This window comes from Sorghum bicolor, chromosome 10 (assembly GCF_000003195.3).
Source record: "Sorghum bicolor cultivar BTx623 chromosome 10, Sorghum_bicolor_NCBIv3, whole genome shotgun sequence".
Lineage (NCBI taxonomy): Eukaryota > Viridiplantae > Streptophyta > Magnoliopsida > Poales > Poaceae > Sorghum > Sorghum bicolor.
In genome coordinates, this window is record NC_012879.2 from 1,380,243 (window position 1) to 1,398,532 (window position 18,290).

General features: G+C 48.1%; 2 protein-coding genes across 2 annotated transcripts; both read left to right on the plus strand.

Annotated features, from left to right (window-relative positions):
• LOC8069038 (nuclear speckle RNA-binding protein A) lies at positions 6,472–10,816 on the plus strand. The gene is made up of 7 exons (XM_002436343.2): positions 6,472–6,829; positions 7,947–8,068; positions 8,139–8,367; positions 8,469–8,530; positions 8,618–8,699; positions 10,266–10,401; positions 10,502–10,816. Exons 1-6 carry the CDS (start codon positions 6,637–6,639, stop codon positions 10,376–10,378), a joined length of 801 nt encoding a protein of 266 aa, XP_002436388.1. The 5' UTR covers positions 6,472–6,636; the 3' UTR covers positions 10,379–10,401; positions 10,502–10,816.
• On the plus strand, positions 10,819–15,679 carry LOC8069039 (oligopeptide transporter 7). Its single transcript, XM_002436344.2, has 7 exons — positions 10,819–11,532; positions 11,625–12,130; positions 12,210–12,307; positions 13,571–14,140; positions 14,222–14,477; positions 14,572–14,754; positions 14,855–15,679. Exons 1-7 carry the CDS (start codon positions 11,442–11,444, stop codon positions 15,470–15,472), a joined length of 2,322 nt encoding a protein of 773 aa, XP_002436389.1. The 5' UTR covers positions 10,819–11,441; the 3' UTR covers positions 15,473–15,679.

Here is an 18,290-nt window from a genome sequence, read left to right on the forward strand (position 1 = left end):
GTGGAGGAAGCTCTGGGGCTGCCTCTGTCGTGCCAGGTACAGGAAGGTCCTGGCTCGAAGGACCACCAGGAGAGCGTGCCGGAGCAAGACCTGCAGGGTATAGTGGAAACGGTGGTGGAACCACCGGGTCAGTGGGAAAAAAAGAAGCCTCCGCAGGGTCAGCAGGAGGTGTGGAGGTGGGGGTGGTGGAGAAAGGGAATGCCGACTCGTCAAACACGACGTGGCGAGAGATGAGGACACGGCGAGAAGAGAGGTCCAAGCAACGGTACCCCTTATGCTCAGGGGAGTAACCCAGGAAGATACAGAGAGTAGAACGGGGGGCAAGCTTATGAGGAGAAGTGGCAGCTGTGTTGGGGTAGCAAGCGCACCCAAACACACGAAGGTGATCGTAGCGGGGAGGGGTACCGAAAAGAGCGTGGTGTGGAGTGGGCGCAGGGGAAGCCGTGGAGGGCAAGCGGTTAAGGAGATAGGTGGCGGTGTGGAGGCTCTCAGCCCAGAAGCGAGCGGGAAGCGAGGCCTGTAACAGAAGGGTGCGCATGACATCGTTTGTGGTGCGAATCATGCGCTCAGCCTTGCCGTTCTGAGGGGAGGTGTAAGGGCAAGACATGCGCAACTGGACACCACAGGAGAGGAAGAAGGAGCGAGCGGTGGTGTTATCAAACTCACGCCCGTTGTCACACTGCACGGCCTTGATGGTGAGGCCGAACTGGGTGGACACCCATGCAAAGAAGTGGCGAAGAGTGGTGAATGTATCGGACTTGGCACGCAAGGGAAAAGTCCAAGAGTAATGGGAGAAGTCATCAACCACCACCAAGTAGTATTTGTAGCCAGACATACTAAGAATAGGAGATGTCCACAGGTCGCAATGGATAAGATCAAAGATGTGAGCCGCATGGGAGGAGGAGGTAGGGAAAGGAAGTCTAACATGACGGCCCAACTGGCATGCATGACACAAATGCTCATCAGGAGTGCGGGGGCAAGGCACAGCGGAACTGCGACTGAGCTGGGACAAAGCAGTGCTGCCAGGATGGCCAAGGCGACGGTGCCACGTAGTGGAGGTGGTAGTGAAGGCAGAAGCTGAAGGGGGTGAATAAGAAGGCAAAGGAGGTGCAGCGGAAACCGGGAAACGAAGGGTGTAGAGAGGCCCAGTGCTGTCACAACGGAGAAGAGGACGCCGGGAAGCCAACTCCCGCACGGTGAGGCCAGAGGGGTCGAACTCAACCGAACAAGAGTTGTCAGTCGTGAAGCGGCGAATAGAGAGGAGGTTGTGAACCATACCGGGAGCCACAAGAACATCGGGGATATGAAAAGAGCCATGGGAATTGGCAGTGCCTACGGAGGAGACAGGAATGCAGGTGCCATTAGCGACCATGATGGAAGAAGGACAAGAAGGGTGGGGAGGACTGATAGAAGAGAGGAGACTCGCATCGGGCGTGATATGGAAGGTGGCGCCCGAGTCAGCGATCCAGTCAGGACTGACTGGTCGCAGCCCTGCGGCAGGACGAGCCGCGGGCGAAGGTTTGGCGGTGGAGAGGAATGAGGAAGCCGGTGTGGAAGGAGACGCAGCTCCTCTAGGCACAGCGGCCATGGCCCGCGCACGTAGAGCTGTTGTGTCCGACAACAGAGGCGCCGACCTGCCGTCGCCCCACATGGTCGACCACGGGTGGCGGAAAGATGCCCAGGCCGCCGGGTCCCATCCGACAGGCACTGGCAAGGCACTCGGAGGTGGAGGCCACAGAGGCACTGAGAGACTCCACCCGCCTCCACCGCGGTGGCGACGGTGGCTGCCACGGCCCCCCCAACCCCCGCTTGGCTCGGAGGGAGGAGGAGCAAGAAGAGACGAGGTCCTGTCCGCCGCCGCAGCGGCCCGGTCAGCGGCGAGGGTGGTGACCGCCGCGGCTGCGTCAGCACGCGGCAAGCCCAGTCCGGCTGCGTCAGCCCAGGGCATGCCCAGTCCGGCAGCCACTGCAGCAGGCATGGCGGCGACGGCCGCGTCCCCGGAGCCGGAGGAGGTCACCCCGACATGCATGCGCACATGGCCGTCCGCAGCAGCAGCGCGGGCAGCGGTGAGGGCAGTGGCGAGGGCGGAGTGTGGTGGAGGAAGGGCAGCACCCGCGCCCAGGGGCGGCGTGCCCGCAGCTGCGCTCAGGGCCGGCGCGCTCGCGCCCAGGGGGCCCGCGCCCAGGGAGGCCGCGCCCAGGGGGGCCGCGCGCAGGGGCGGCGCGCCCGCGCCCAGGGGGGCGGCGCGCAGGGGCGGCGCGCCCGCGCCTCGGGGGGCCGCGCCCAGGGGCGGCGCGCCCGCGCCGGCTGGTGGTGGAGGAGGGGCGGCCATGGCCGCGGCTGCTGCCTGGCGGCTGGGCTGGGAAGGGAGGGAGGGAGAAGAGAAACCCTAGCTTGATACCATGCTGTAAACTGTCATTTTCTTAATTGGGCTCACCCTAGAAGGGTAGCAATATGGTCACATACATGGGCCTCATGGGCCTAAACCTTATACTCCAACAGAAATGATTTTGCATCAATGGTGCAGGTCGGAGTGCCATATTGTATCATGGATTTGGTGTCAGGCGATTTAGCCGACGTGGTTGAGTAATGGAATGCAAATTCCAATAAAAAAAATGCCTGGTTCATCTCTCGCGGCACTTTTTTTCAGGGGAATGGAAATTATTTTTTTTAAAAAAAATGTTAAGATAAACTTATACTAGAAAAGAACACCAAAGTTTATCAAATATGTTCACTCGGTGTCATAAATTAAATATTTTTAAGGACAAAGAAGAAGAGTTAAGAAAAAAAAAGAAATATGAAGAGAAAAAGGATAAGAAGAACAACGAGCGCACGCTTCGGGCTTCTTTCAACTGTGACTGGTCTGACTGCACCAGCAAAGTTTGAGTATTGTTTTAGAGCACCCGCAGTGGACAAAACAAAACGACTCATTGTCCTAGCTGGTGTTTCAATGAATCCGTTCAACCATTGGAGGAGTCGACTATCAAGCAGATAGTGGATGAACCGATTCAATATTTGGAGTCGAATTTTGATGAATAAAATACAATTTTGGAGGACGAAGGGATGCAGACCATGGGGTCTGCAATCTCGTCGACTTGCTGCAGCGGAGTGAAGACACTTGCAATATGGCAACCTATTTAATGCAAATGAAACTCGCATGAAACTTCTATTGAAATTGGCTTTTGGCCAGTCTCAATGGCTTTTTTCAATGCACTGTTTCCAAAACAAATGTGCTGACAGAGCATCAATAAAACAAACAATGAAACAACCTCCACAATACATGAGTTTCACTTTGATGTTTCCTAGGCTGGGCAAAGCATTTAATTACTGCAAAATGATTGGATCATATGCAAGATGGTGAAACGATTTAGTCCTCAGTGGGGATTTCATCCTGTTTCACCGCGTGGGAAACAACGCCAGTGGAGTTTCACCATGGTGAAACTACTTCCTTCTCTCTCCTTATCGTTTCATGCAAAAAGTGCAGTTTTGCTGACATGACGCTCTAATAAATGTGCATGACATCTTGGTGAAACCCCCACCGAGACTTGCCTTAGGCCAGTCTCAGTGGAGAGTTTCATAGCGTTGTTTCCAAGGTTGCCATGTCATATGAAATGAAATGAAATGAAATTTGGATAAAACACCCACTCTCAATGGAGAGTTCCATTCCATAGTTTCGTAGACATTTAATTTCAAGACTCATAGAGAGTTGGTAATCGTGCCAAGAGAGTTTCATCTAGATGAAACTCATTTTTTCTCTCTTCTTAAATACACTGTCATGTCATCTAAAATGCCTATGTGGCAGCCTATTTAATGTGAATGAAACTTCCACTGAGACTCTCAATGCATAGTTTTATGGCACAGTTACCAAGACTATAAACTAGGTAACCGAGCCACAAGAGTTTCATGGAGATGAAACTCCTCTCTCATCTCATGAAACTCCTTCATTTAATGACCCTGCCAAGTCAACAATTTTGCTTATATAGCACTATATTTAATGTGCATGACACTTTTATAAAACATGCATTGACACTGACCTTAGTCGACTTTAGATGGCGTTACGAGCCTACGACCTCCGGAGGTCCCGCATTGACTGTCGTTGGGCATAGGATTTGAATGTCTACATTAACGGTATTTGCCATGCATCTGGACCCGTATGTCCACATAAATGGAATCTGTTCTATAGCAGATGAGAAGTTAAAACGACACAAAAAAAGGGATAGAGGGAGTATCATCCCATGCAACCATAGCCTACAATCGAAAGTAGCACAAACCAACAGGTTGATGAATCCACCGCCAAAGGCGGTGAATCAAAGTATTGATCGGCTCAAAACTGAGTTTCTTGAAGCGATGAGTATTATCATAATCGAATTCGAATAAGATTAATTTTAGCATTTGCAAATTGCAAATGACTAAGATGAGGATGGTGTTTCAAATAGATACCCATGGTTCTTTCTTCTCTGAGAGCGTATTCTATGAAAACCAACTAGCTATGCAAACTCTAATTAAGCGCATATAATTCTAATCTGATGGCTTCGTGAAGATAGGACAATTAACCACTTAAACTCTCCCACCAATCCAATCTTTTTTTTTCAACACACCCAGGCAACGATGGCTCCGTTCATCTACTGTACGGCGCCGCTGCCCTCACGCTCCAGTAGCAAGTTTCGTCAATCACAGCGGGCACAGTGCCATGCACATCTCGGGATGCAAGCGGGCCTGTCTGCAGACGGCCTGCACGACGCCGTGTCACCTGCCTCAAAAATCTGCTTGCTCTGCAGGACCCGCCAGCTCCTGCTTTGCTAATCGCCAGATCCTGTTAAGCTTTGCAGTAATAAACAAGGAGACCTGCAGGAGCCCGCATGCCAGCCCGCAACGCGAGTATACACAAGCATTCCTAGACTATTTCTCCAAGCAACCTAGCTAGCGCATCTTTAGAATGCGGTTGGGGCAGGAAGAATCCAACATCGGCAAGGGGGCAGACATGGTTTTCAAAGAAGAGATCGGAATGATTAGTAGATTGGAAGAAAAAAACGGAGAAGAGAGGAAGAGACAGATGGATGGTTGTCACCGGAGGAATGCCAGGGTCGCTGTCCTCGCTCTGAAGACCGGTGCTTCCCTAGTGCTAGTACGCCATGGCGGCAGATACGGCACTCGAGCTACTTAAGCGGATGCGGCGCTAGCACCACGGAGTCCCCGCTCGTGCGGTGGATGCGGTGCCAGTGCTTCGCACACGTACGTAGGTTCTGCAGGTCAAAGCAGGCCGATGCAGGAGCCTTGTTCTAAGGTCTTGTTTAGTTCCCAAAAAATTTTGCAAAATTTTTCAGATTTCCCGTCACATCGAATCTTTAGACGCATGCATGGAGTATTAAATATAGACGAAAATAAAAACTAATTGTATAGTTTGGTCGAAATTGATGAGATGAATCTTTTAAGCCTAGTTAGTCCATGATTGGACAATATTTGTCACAAACAAACGAAAGTGCTACAGTTTCTGTTTTGTAAAATTTTTTGGAACTAAACAAGGCCTAACCCATTAGGCATTGCAGGCTTCACTGCTTAAGCCCGCATCAACTCAAGCAGGCGCCCGCAGTGTCCACAAGATCAGTTTTTGCAGGCGGGCCAGGCAGGCGGGCAGGTCGGCCTGCACCTGCTTGCATCCCGATGCACATCAGTCCCATGGAGACCACGACTTGAGGAGTTGTGACCGGAAAAAAAGAAAGTCACCAAATGTGATGGAAACCAGATGTGCTTGTGACCGGATGCCGCTGTGTAGTTGCCGTGCTAGGTCATGACCGTTGTCCGCTTGCTATGGCTGTCCGCTAGCTGTTGTGCGATGCTGCTGCATGCCTATGTGTTGAAGGTCACGACTGCATATATATGTTTGCTTGTGTTGGCAAATTAGAACTAGTTGATACATGGGACTGATGTGCATGGCACTGTGCCGGCTGTGATTGACGAAACTTGCTGCTGGGGCGTGAGGGTGGCGGCGCCGTATAGGAGGTGAACAGAGTGATCGCTGCCTGGGTGAGTTAAAAAAAGATTGAATTGGTGGGAGGGTTTAAGGGGTTAATTGTCCCACCTCCACCAGAAGCTATCGGATTAGAATCGTGTGTGCTTAATTAGAATCTGTATAATTTACATAACTAGTTGGTTTTCATAACATACGCTCCCTCCTTCTCTAGTCTAACTTATAATGAACTAAATAGACTAGAGAAAAACAGCAAATACCCAGTTGAAGCACCATCGCCCATCCTTACAAATGACCTTGAAATCCAATGTTCCATACTTCCATTCCATACAAAGCCTTAACCTAGCAAGATCAATTCTTTGAGTTTGTTTCCTTTTTGTTGAGGGATGTGCAACATTTGAGGCCCAGCAGCGAAGGCCCGAATTCCGCGAGGCATCAGCAGTACCAATCGTGGCCCGTTGGCGTGATCCACCCACCTCCCTCCCTCGTCGTCGCAAAAGCAGTGGCAGTGGCACGCGATTCCTTCTCGGCTGCTTCTGCTTGCTCCCCCAACACGTCATTCCCCCTCCGTCCGCCGCGGCTCCCACCACCTCCACTCCACCGCGCCCCGCTCCCGCTCCCGGACGGATCTCGAGCCTCCCGGGGACTGAGCGCCAGCCGCGACCGCGATGGCCGACGCGTACTGGAGGTACGCTGCCGCCGACCCGCGCCAGCAGCAGCAGCAGCAGCCGCAGCCGCCCTCCGCCGGCGGGGGCATCGGGCACCCCGGCATGGGCGGCGGCGCACCGCAGATGGCCCCCGCCGTGGGGCAGCAGCAGCAGCAGCAGCCCATGAAGCGACCCCGCCCCGCCGACTTCTCAGGTCCGTCCGCCCGCCCTCGATTCGATCTGATGATGATCCGCGCGCTGCTGGCCTGCCTCCCCTCCCCGCTCGATCTGCCCGTTCCCGCCGAGCGCTTAGGGTTTTAGCGGCTCGCAAGCCGCGCCCGCGCCTCACCGAGTCACGGCAATGGCGCCGGTTCCGTTTAATTGTTTGTCCCCGCCCCCCCGCCCTGTACTACTACTGGAGACCTTGATGCGGTCTCGTTGTTTTCGCTCCCCCTGCACCTGCCTCTGTCAACGATGCGTCGAGGTGATGCCGTCTGTGTTGACTCTCTGCCGGAAGTAGGGGCTAGGGAAACGTCAGCCTTGTCTTGAAATTCGTTGCCACGGAGCTGCGGGAGCGGATCCAAAATGGTTACTTGCAGGATCTGTCGCGATCGCTTCCTGGGGTTTTGTCAGATTTAGGATGCACCTAAAACCCACTCGTAGATTTAGGATGCACCTAAACCCACTCGCAGATTCACATGTGCAGTTTGCAAGTTTCGTGAGCAAACTATGTGGACACTTACAGCTTGTTTGGTTTGCACACCAAACCATTCCATGCCCATATATATGTGCTGTTGTTTGCTTTATGGTGCGGAATCATTTGTCCTTTGAGGAGTTGTTCCACGTAGAGACTCCCCTTGGCTATTCCCAAGGAAGAGACACATTCCTCAAAAAAAGTCAGATGAGTCCATGCCTCACTGACCCACAAGTGGTTGGGGATGGGTATCCAAACCAAACAGGCTGTTAGATTAGATTGTAAATTTATGCTTAAGTAGGTCAAATCATACTCCAACATGAAGGCATGTACAGACCAAAACAGCAGTACCGTGGGACAAAAATTCTTTCTGTCACACTGGCTTTACTACCTCTGGAGTCTGGAGCTAATGTAGTCTCCTAAGACTCTGACTCACCTTGTAACTGAGAAAAAGCATGAGCTAATGTCTGAGACTGTGAGACAACTTGTAATCGAGGAAAGTGATTGCAACATGAACAACTCTAGACCGTACTACCGTTAACAACTTAGCTGTATATAGGCGTTCCACAAAATCTGGACAGCATTTTGGCTTGAACTCTATATTTACTGCTATGTTTTCTTTTTTTCCGTTGCATAGATGTACCCGGTGCACCTGACATGACTGGCTATTATCCACGTGATGAAGAAAGGGCAGGATATCGTCCTGCTAGAGATACTGAGGCTCTTAACGCGTCCTACGAACGTTTTCTGCGTACTGGGGTATCAACTGTTGGATTGTTGCATAATTGTCTTTCAAACATAGTCTGCTAATACTTATGTTGAACTTCAGCAAATTCAATCCTTTGGTGGTGGACCTGCTGGAGAACCTATTAGGCCTGCTGTTGGTGGCAATGCTGGCTACCCAGTTGATGACCGTTCGATGATGGCTGCTAGGGGTATGGATAGCAGAAATATTGGTTTCGGTGGTGGAATGCCAGAGCCACCCCTTCCACCTGATGCCTCAAACACCTTATATATTGAAGGCATTCCAACTGGCTGTACACGTCGAGAAGTTTCACGTATCCTTAGATATATATATCTTTTCCGTCACTCTCTTTTTCTAAACATCTATTTGCATAAACTGCGATCAAGCATAGCTAGTCCTTCACTCCCCCCCCAGACATCTTCCGACCATTTGTTGGCTTTCGTGAGGTTAGGCTTGTAAACAAAGAACCGAAACATGTAAGCGAACTACTTTTTTTTTGTAGCCTTTGTCTTTTTATTTTATTTTATTGTCATTCATTCTTCTGACTACTTCGCTATTGGCAGCCTGGTGGTGACCCTATTGTCCTGTGTTTTGTTGATTTCGCGGAACCTACACAATCTGCTATTGCCATGGAGGCTTTGCAAGGTGAAACTGATGAACTTGACATGCATAGATCTTTCTGAACTATGTTAAGTTGACATTAAGCCATTGATTAAATTTATTTACTAAAGTTTGGTTGCATTAAGTCATACTCCAATTGCCCTTTTTCTTCTATGTTGAAACCATGAATACAATGTTCAGGTATTGGTCTAATCAGGATCCTTTTTCCATGAATGCGTCAAGTTTTGTCATGCATAATTTCAAGCTGAAACCTACCTTCTCTGTCTTCCTAGAAAGCATGTAGTGAACCTTGAAAACCTTGAACACCACTGTACATACAAATATTTATAGTTTTTACATGGAAATGATACTATTACTACATTCATCAACTCATTTTTTCATGGGATTAAATTTGATTATTTTTCCTACTGTATGATGTGAAAAACTACTGCTCAAAGGTGTGTATCGCCAATTGTCAATGTCTTAATGATTGTCCAAATGACAAGTAACATAGAATGGAGGCAATAGCTATTTCTTTCTTGATTTGTTTGTTCTATCTGTATTTTCTATCCCGAGTGCTACTTTTTTCCTTCAGGATCCACATCCACATAGACATATGTTGGGGTGGTAGTTGTGCCTTAGGCCAAGAGCTTCTTATTGGGACACAGTAATTTCAAGTAATTATCCTTTATTTTGCTATAGAAGTCATAGCCAACCAAAGCTATCTGAAAGCAAGATATGTAAATCTTGTCAGTGTAGTACTACTCTAAAGTTCAGGAAAAATTCTGCCACATGATCACTCTATCGGTTATTGATGCTTTTGCCATCTGATAAGAGTGATGTTCATTTGATAAAGCTTATTGTGCTGACCAGGGACTTGACATTTTTCTACAAGACTTTACAAGACAACAGCAGAAATAATGGGGACACCCTTTGGCGTCACTGACACTTCACTGGCACCATTGCTAGTTAAGTAGTTAGGGCAGACCCAACCATGAAACTATGGGATAGTTTCCATACCTACCAAATAATATAGACACTACCCATAGAAACTGTACTCCCAATGGATAGTTTCTACAAATAACATTTTAATCCAATCATCTATCTTATCTCTCCTATCATCTACCTATCACAGTTCTTCCTATCTTGGTTCCTGTGTAGACATGATTTCCTTATCTATCCTCCTTAACTGCAATGTCACATCAGCGTTTTGCCTACTTAGCACCTTAATCAATGCCATGTAAACCATCCATTGAGACTGCCCATATCTGTCCTTTGTCTGACCACCAGATTTTAGTATCTGGTATATTACCGTGAGGGTGGGGGTGGGGGCAGTCCATTTTGTGTTGTTTGCTAAGAGAGGTGTTTGATTGGAGCCACTTAGGCCATGTAAAAGGGACCAATGCCCAGATTTCTCCTATCATTCATTTGCATCCTTTGTAGCAAGATTGTTAATGCGGAGTTTGCCGTGCTGTTTTCCAAAAATATGTTGAATAGAGTGTTGTTCCTATCTGGTGTGTGCTGTTTGTTAATTCACTTTGCATCCATAGTCGTCTATAGGCGCAATATCGACACGATGCTAATCACAAGGCTCCATGGTTGATTTTGCAGGCTATAAGTTTGATGAGCATGATCGCAATTCACCCAATTTGCGGCTGCAATTTGCTCGATTTACGGGTCCAAGGGGGAATTCAGGACCTGGTGGCGGTCGTGGTAGGCGATAAGTTCTTGGCGTTCCTTTTGCCAGGTGATTCACGGATTTTCTCATTCAACATATTCTCTCAAAGGACTGAAGTCAGTTTTCATGTGGTGATAACATTAATCAATTGCTTGTAACTGTTTTGTAGGCCTGTTCACAGCGAACACCCATGTGGGATCTTGTTAGTTTGATCACCGTTCCAGAGATATTACTCTATACTTCCATAGGAATAGGATTGGTAGCTTGGACCTTGCGGTTCCAGCTTTGAGACCCTGGTCTCGCCAGATGTTTTCTAGGCAGAATGCACTAGCTGAACATATTAGGTCCAAACATTTGTACCATCCCGCAGGCGTAATGCCTAATATTGCTGAAGTTGTTTGTAATATGCTGATTTCTATCTTGAGGCAGTTTGGCTGTTTAATCCGTGGACTTGATGAATATGATTGAATTGGCTGCTGTTACATTTGAGAGGTTATCGCTGAAGTTGTTTGGTATTGTATGCATCTCGTGTGCGTATTTATACACGCCCAAGCGTTTATTTTCACTCGCACAGCAGTCTCAGAGCTGCTGTATATGTGCTAGTAAGTTGCAAGCTAGTTTATATTTTGGGATGGCAGTCTAAGAGTTATTTGCCCCATTTGCTTCCTGAAAGTAGTTTTGGTTGCATTAAGTCACATTCCAATTTCCGTTTTCCTTCTATGTTGAGACCATAGCTGCAGTGTTCAGGTATTGGTCTTAAATTTTCCATGGATGTCTACACCACCAGGTCAATTTTGTGCCCACCCCTACTCAATACACACAATGCGGAGTTTTTACACCACCAAGTCATTATCACACATTTTCTTTTCCAGATATGTAAGCTGCAGAATTTCTATTATCATGATATGCGTTGTGTGCTGTTGGGTAAAATAGCCCATCTTTTCCCATCGCAAGATATAATAGACCAGTGGCTTGCGTATATTATGCTGTAGTGGGGGAAAGGGGCCCATCCAGCACAAAATGCCTTTGCCGGAGCAGACACCTATGACCTACCACAGCTGCCACTGGCACCGGCAGCCATCTCTCCCTCCCAAGTATCAAACCCAAGCATGGCGTCGTCCATCCACCAACTAGAGGAGCACGGCGACGAGGAGGGAGAGGACGACGACCGCCATGGCAGCCAGATCACCTCTCCGCTGCGTATTCTCACTTCTTTGTTTCCTTGCAGTGGCAAAGTGGGGACAGCTACTGCTCCGTTCGCTTCATTTCCGTCTTGTGTCCTTGTCATGCAGTGCAACCGTCGCCGCGTCGCCGGCATGGCTCACCGGAGGAAGAGGAGCGTGAGGCGGGGGACGACGACGACGACGACGACTCCTCGCCGATCGAGCAGGTGGCGCTGACGGTGCCGGTTGGGGACGACCCGGCGACGCCGGTGCTGACGTTCCGGATGTGGATGCTGGGCACAGCGTCCTGCGCCGGACTTTCCTTCCTCAACGCTTTCTTCGGGTATCGCAAGGAGCCGCTCACCATCACCGCCGTCTCGGCGCAGATCGCCGTGCTTCCGTTGGGCCGCCTCATGGCGGCAGCACTGCCGGAGGGCGCCTTCTTCCGGGGCCGGCCGTGGGCGTTCACCCTCAATCCGGGGCCATTCAACATGAAGGAGCATGTCCTGATCACCATCTTCGCCAACGCCGGCGCTGGCGCAGTGTTCGGCATGAATCTCGTGACCTCTGTACGCGTCTTCTACGGCCAGCACATGTCCTTCTTCGTCGCCCTCCTCCTCATCCTCACCAGCCAGGTAAGCGAAGTAAACGTGATTTACTCCAAACAAGCTGGAGCTTGCATGAACTGGGTTTGTGTACCTCATCGTGCATTAGGTGCTGGGGTTTGGTTGGGCGGGAATATTCCGGCGGTATCTGGTGGAGCCGGCGGCGATGTGGTGGCCCTCCAACCTCGTGCAGGTCTCCCTCTTCAGGTATATAGCACAAATCTGCAAAAGTAAGACGCCTTTGATTAGTTATTACACACTGTATAATCATCTAAAAGCCTCTCAAGCAGTAATCATCTCAAAAGAAAAGAAAAGAAAAGAAAAGAAAAAAAAGAAAAGAAAAGGAAAATCTACACTGGACATAGTAGTATCCACGATCAATGTTATGGTAAGTTAAGAGTAGTCTTAAACAAGTAAAAAGTAAAGCGGAAGTGTGGGACATTGGCTCGACCATTTTTTAGCAAGAGATTTCCAAAGCATCAAACGTTGTGGTGCATTATAATTTAATATTAGTACTATATTGCATGGATATAGTTGCTGATATCATATCATGGTGCACCAACCACTATATTAGTATCTTATCATTATGCTGAATCATTTCAATAATCAATAGAAAGCGGCTGGCCAGTGCAAGTCGCAAACAGCCAAGTATGCATCTCAATAGACAATAGCAAGGTTTGTTTAGGGTATAATTAAAGATTGCGGACACATGATTTGTGCTTGCTTTGATGCGTAGTAAGTATATATCAATACTGACAAGACATTGTCTTGTAAAGAACTTCAGCACTGAAATATAACGTGAACAGAAAGTGCGTACCAATTCAAAGCTTCAAAGGCACAACGACTAATTCATCGTCAGATGCAGTCTCTGCAAGCAACAATGGATGATTGATAACAATTAAATTACAAGCTGCAAAAACCAACACCTGAAAGCTCGTGACAATGGCAATATCCTGACTGCCGAGTCCTGAGTACTGCTAGTCAATACACATATACCCAAGAAGAAGAAAACTGGAAAAATACTCAATCCCTTACCACTTCCATGGTTCTCTCTTAGCATCAAAACAAGGACAAGGGGACAATATATAGTCGTGGACTAAGATAAGTACACAGTGTGCAGGTGTAGCCATTTATTTCAGGGATAAAGTACTGAATTCCTGAACCAGAAACTATGCCCATCAAAACAGCAATCATATCCTATCTTATATGCATTTAAGATAACCAGTGTACAGCCTCAGAAGATGTAATAATTTGTCAACAAAAAAAGAGAAATCATGCAAGCAATCTATCTTCATAAGTCAACACTATGTGAAAACACACGTCATACGACTATAAAGCTAGTGCAGCCATGCCAATTCACACATTCATCTAGAGGGCACTTCATGAGAAGTTGAAATAACAGATTTATAAGTTGAAATAACAGATTCAGAAGTTGAAATAACGGATTTCCTGATGTATTATACTCACCAGGGCACTTCATGAGAAGGAGCGAAGGAGAAAAGGTAGAATGACACGCAACCAGTTCTTTCTGGTGGCATTCATCTGCAGTTTTGCCTACTACATCTTCCCAGGCTATCTGTTCCAGATGCTTACCTCCCTGTCCTGGATCTGTTGGGTATTTCCCATCTCCGTGATTGCCCAACAGCTTGGCTCAGGCCTCCATGGTCTTGGCATTGGTGCAATTGGACTCGACTGGTCATCCATCTCCTCCTACCTTGGAAGCCCCCTTGCTAGCCCCTGGTTTGCCACAGCCAACATTGCAGCTGGCTTCTTCATAGTCATGTACATAATCACACCGATCAACTACTGGTTTAATGTTTACAAGGCACGCAACTTCCCCATCTACTCAGATGGTCTCTACACAGAGTCTGGACAAAAGTACAACGTCTCCAGCATTATGGACTCCCAATTCTATTTTGATACAGATGCCTATGAGAAGAATGGACCATTATACATCAGCACATTCTTCGCTTCCAGCTATGGCCTTGGTTTTGCATGCCTTACCGCAACGGTTTCCCACGTTCTCCTTTTCCATGGAAGGTAGGTTTTGTTACCAATTGGCCCTCTTGGTCCGCTCTGCAAAAGTACATATGAAGCTAAAATTGCAGGTTTTTTTCACAGTGAAATCTGTCAGTTAAGCAAATCAGCTTTCGAGGATAAGAAGATGGATATACATACAAAGCTTATGAGGAGATACAGGCAGGTCCCTGAGTGGTGGTTCATATGCATCCTTGTGGCCAGTGTTGCAGTCACCATGCTTACCTGTGAGTACTACATTGAGCAACTGCAGTTACCTTGGTGGGGAGTACTGCTTGCATGTGCCCTTGCCATTTTCTACACCCTTCCGATTGGAATTATCAAAGCAACAACTAACCAGGTATGGAATCCAAACATGAATGCAGATGCATGATACATATTACAACATATACGGCCCAGGAGCAGAAACACAGCTAACTATACAAATGTAACAGGCTCCAGGCTTGAATATCATCACAGAGTACATCATGGGGTACCTATATCCTGGACGACCCATTGCCAACATGTGCTTCAAAGTATATGGCTACGTTGGCCCACGTCAAGCACTAGAATTTTTGCAAGACTTTAAGTTGGGACACTACATGAAGATTCCCCCAAGGACCATGTTCATGGCTCAGGTCAGTTCAACTAGCCACAAGAATAATAGGTGTTACATTAAAAAAAGATCGATGACCACATGCTCCAGCTATATCTAAAATGACCATTGAAAAATAACAGGTCGTGGGCACTTTGATTGCGGGTTCTGTATACCTTGGAACGACATGGTGGCTCATGGACACAATACCTAATGTGTGCAACAGGGAGTTTCTCCCAGCAGACAGCCCTTGGACATGCCCTTATGATCATTTGTTTTATGATGCATCAGTATTATGGGGCCTTATTGGCCCACGCAGAATATTTGGTGATTTAGGCACTTACTCTGCTGTGAACTGGTTCTTCCTAGGCGGCGCCATTGCTCCCTTCCTTGTCTGGTGTACACAGAAAGCATTCCCGGCTCAGAAATGGATCCGACATGTCAATGTGCCTGTATTGATTGGTGCAACCAGCTTGATGCCGCCTGGCACTGCAGTCAACTATACCACATGGATACTCATTGCATTTTTGTCAGGTTACGTGGTCTATAGGTACCGACGTAATTGGTGGGAGCGACACAATTACCTGCTCTCAGGTGCCCTTGACGCTGGTTTGGCATTCATGGCTGTATTGCTATATCTATGCCTGGGACTGGAGAACAAAAGTTTGAACTGGTGGGGCAATGATTTGGATGGATGCCCTCTTGCTTCATGCCCCACTGCAAAGGGCATAACTGTGGATGGATGCCCAGCACATAATTGAGAGAAGCCATCATTCAGTATCTAGGGGTAAAATTACATTTTATCCCTAAAGGGGCATGTACCTATCAATGGACCATATAGATAATTGAGACTTGAGAGGTTCTCTTATTGCTATATCCATGCATAGGAACGGAGAACTACAAAAGTTTGAACTGGTGGGACAAAATAAAGCATGCTTGCTTCATGCCAATCTGCAAAGGGCATATAACTGCAGATCGATGTCCAGTGCACAATTGAGAGTATTCTAATCATTGCCGTGGTAGTGGAGGATAAAACTAGATTATCTCTTGAGGACCATCACAGATCAATGTAGTCTTTGTCAAATTTAAAAAGAATTTCAACATAATGATAGAGACACAATCAGAACTGTGAGTGTATTTCTGACAAGAACTAAACTGCAAGAATAGCAGTCATCAAACCACGAAGACCCTGTGAATACAACTGACTGAAGTCTGACAGGAGTAGCACCACCTGCTGGTAGAAAACACAATCAGGGTGTTCATTGCCTGTGAAAAAAAAAAATCTAAGCGTGTCCTGGTAGAATCACGAGAAGTTGAGGTCACGAGCGTGTTGTACATACCAATTGGGAATTGCCGCGCGCAGATTGACACACACACACCCCTCAGCTGATCTTTGCCGGCACACGTCGATCATCTGCTGAACACTGACGCTCCCAAGGCACTTTCATGAGTCCACCTCGTGCAAAGCACAGATGGCGCGGCCATGCCTGCGTCCCCTGGTCCCGAGCGATCACTGCTCGTGGGGCTACACTACACACCCGGGACAGTTCCCCGCGTCCAGGCATTTCGTCGAGCACGCCGGGGTCAACGGTCACGAGCACCGGCTCGAGCGAGGCGCCGCGGGGGGGCGACGTCAGGGGGGGAGGTGACGATGCGGACTTTGCAGCCCCGTGGAGCGAGCACTGGAGTGGAATGCGGCGGCGGCAAGCACGCTGCACCCCGCGTTGAGACTTGACTAGTTGAGACAGGCGGCGGCGGCAAGCACGCTGCTCACGGCCTCACGGGTGGCGAAAGGACATGCGGGGCGAGCGGGTGATTTGGCAGACGGCGGGGTGGGCCACGTGGCCGGCTGACCGGCCATGGCCACGCGACGGCGGTGTGGCCAGCGTGGAGCACTTTAGGATGCTGGGAGCCGGGACTAACCTGCACGGTGGCCCGTGTGCGTCAGGGAATGCTTCAACCTCCTGGCGCCCTACGCCGTGTCCATCAACGGCAGCAACACCAGGGCCGTCCGCAGCGGAGTCACCGTCGTGGTTGCCGAGCTCCAGGCCTTGGCCAAGAGTGCCATCGACTTCAACAAAACCAATGGCCAGGACTACGAGCTGGGTCCGTGCATCCAGGTGATCCAGGAGGCCGCCAAAGGGGGCGAGGCTGAGCTCCAGCTCAATGCCGCCGACGATCAGCATTTTTCCAAATGGTACCAGGACGCCAAGAACAAGATCCAAAAATGCGACTATGACATCGCCGATGTGCCCAGGAGCCAGGTGGTGCTCAACGCTTTTGCTGCCTTGGCCGGTATCGTTAGCGGCGGCGGCGCCGCCGGCACACCCAAATAATCCATCCATCCATCCATCGCCATTATATTATATTATATTATGTTATATTCCTCAAGAAGCACCATGCATCTCTCTGATCGATCCCATCCCATCTATATATTTTTGGACATGGAGTTTTTATTTTTGTTGGGTACACACTACTGCGACAAATCTCAAAGAAAAATTATTTGCTTAATTAGCTTTTTTCTGTAAAGTGAATAATATGCAAGAATATATAGAATGTCTTGCCAAAAACGTACGATGTAACCCATCTTCGAGCAACTGGTACTCATAAAATATCTGCACCGTATGTACGTGTAAAATTCAAAATTACATACAGAAGAAAGTTGCATATATTGAGATCCACAACAGTAAATATAGAATTTGCATGGACGTTTGTAATATGTATATATATGCGTACAATGCAATACGCATGTATCTGCAGTGATTGAGATTGCGGAATTAAAGAATGCAGAGAATTCGTTTGCTTCACGCCAATTACACAAGGGACTGAACATAAGCATGACCATGCATAACATGTCATTTTTTTTATGCAACGTCATGCCTCTCTTGTCCTCAGTCTCAACGAGGAGAGGATCGGAAGAAACAGATCATGTTTCAAACAAAATCATGTATCCATTTGCACGTTCACAATATGTCCGGCCTTCCTGCTTAGAGTATTTCTAGCAGTCCCACAATACAACTCTCCTAATAAGATAGTATTAGGCTAACCCAATATCACTTTCTAGATTTAATGGGGACGATGCTGCAGCAATACCCAAATATATATCTCCCAAAACTCATATGAAGGGTGGATCCCACAGAAGTGTAAGAGAAATTATGACTGAAAAGTAGTAGTTTGGATGCTTCTATGGTATTGGAAGAGTTGTATCTCCTCCTTTCTTTGAAAGAAGATGAAAGAAATATTGGCGGCCCCCCAAAAAAGAAAGAGGTGGTATTGGGAGACTACTAGAGGAGAAAAAGTAGCACATCTCCTATAATATGAGAGTTTTATAGGAATGAGATGTAGTATTGGGAAACTGCTGGTGATACTGACCTAGGGTTACCCGCTATAGATGCCTCCAGTGCTCTCGTTAATGAATGACATCTTGTTAATGAATGAGACGAATCTTTTGAGCCTAGTTAGTCCATGGCTGGACAATAATTGTCAAATAAAAACAAAAGTGCTACAGTGTGCAAAAACTTTCCACCTCCTCAACTAAACAAGGCCTAAGAGGAGGTTCAATTCATATATGGCTCAAAT

Bases quoted from the DNA above. Each gene is read 5' to 3' on its own strand.
- LOC8069038 (XM_002436343.2), top strand. From the start codon at position 6,637: ATGGCCGACGCGTACTGGAGGTACGCTGCCGCCGACCCGCGCCAGCAG. The intron at 8,368-8,468 runs GTATCCTTAGAT...CTCCCCCCCCAG, and splicing joins TACACGTCGAGAAGTTTCAC to ACATCTTCCGACCATTTGTT. The intron at 8,700-10,265 runs GTGAAACTGATG...TTGATTTTGCAG, and splicing joins TGCCATGGAGGCTTTGCAAG to GCTATAAGTTTGATGAGCAT.
- LOC8069039 (XM_002436344.2), top strand. From the start codon at position 11,442: ATGGCGTCGTCCATCCACCAACTAGAGGAGCACGGCGACGAGGAGGGA. The intron at 11,533-11,624 runs GTATTCTCACTT...CTTGTCATGCAG, and splicing joins CCAGATCACCTCTCCGCTGC to TGCAACCGTCGCCGCGTCGC. The intron at 14,141-14,221 runs GTAGGTTTTGTT...TTTTTTTCACAG, and splicing joins GTTCTCCTTTTCCATGGAAG to TGAAATCTGTCAGTTAAGCA.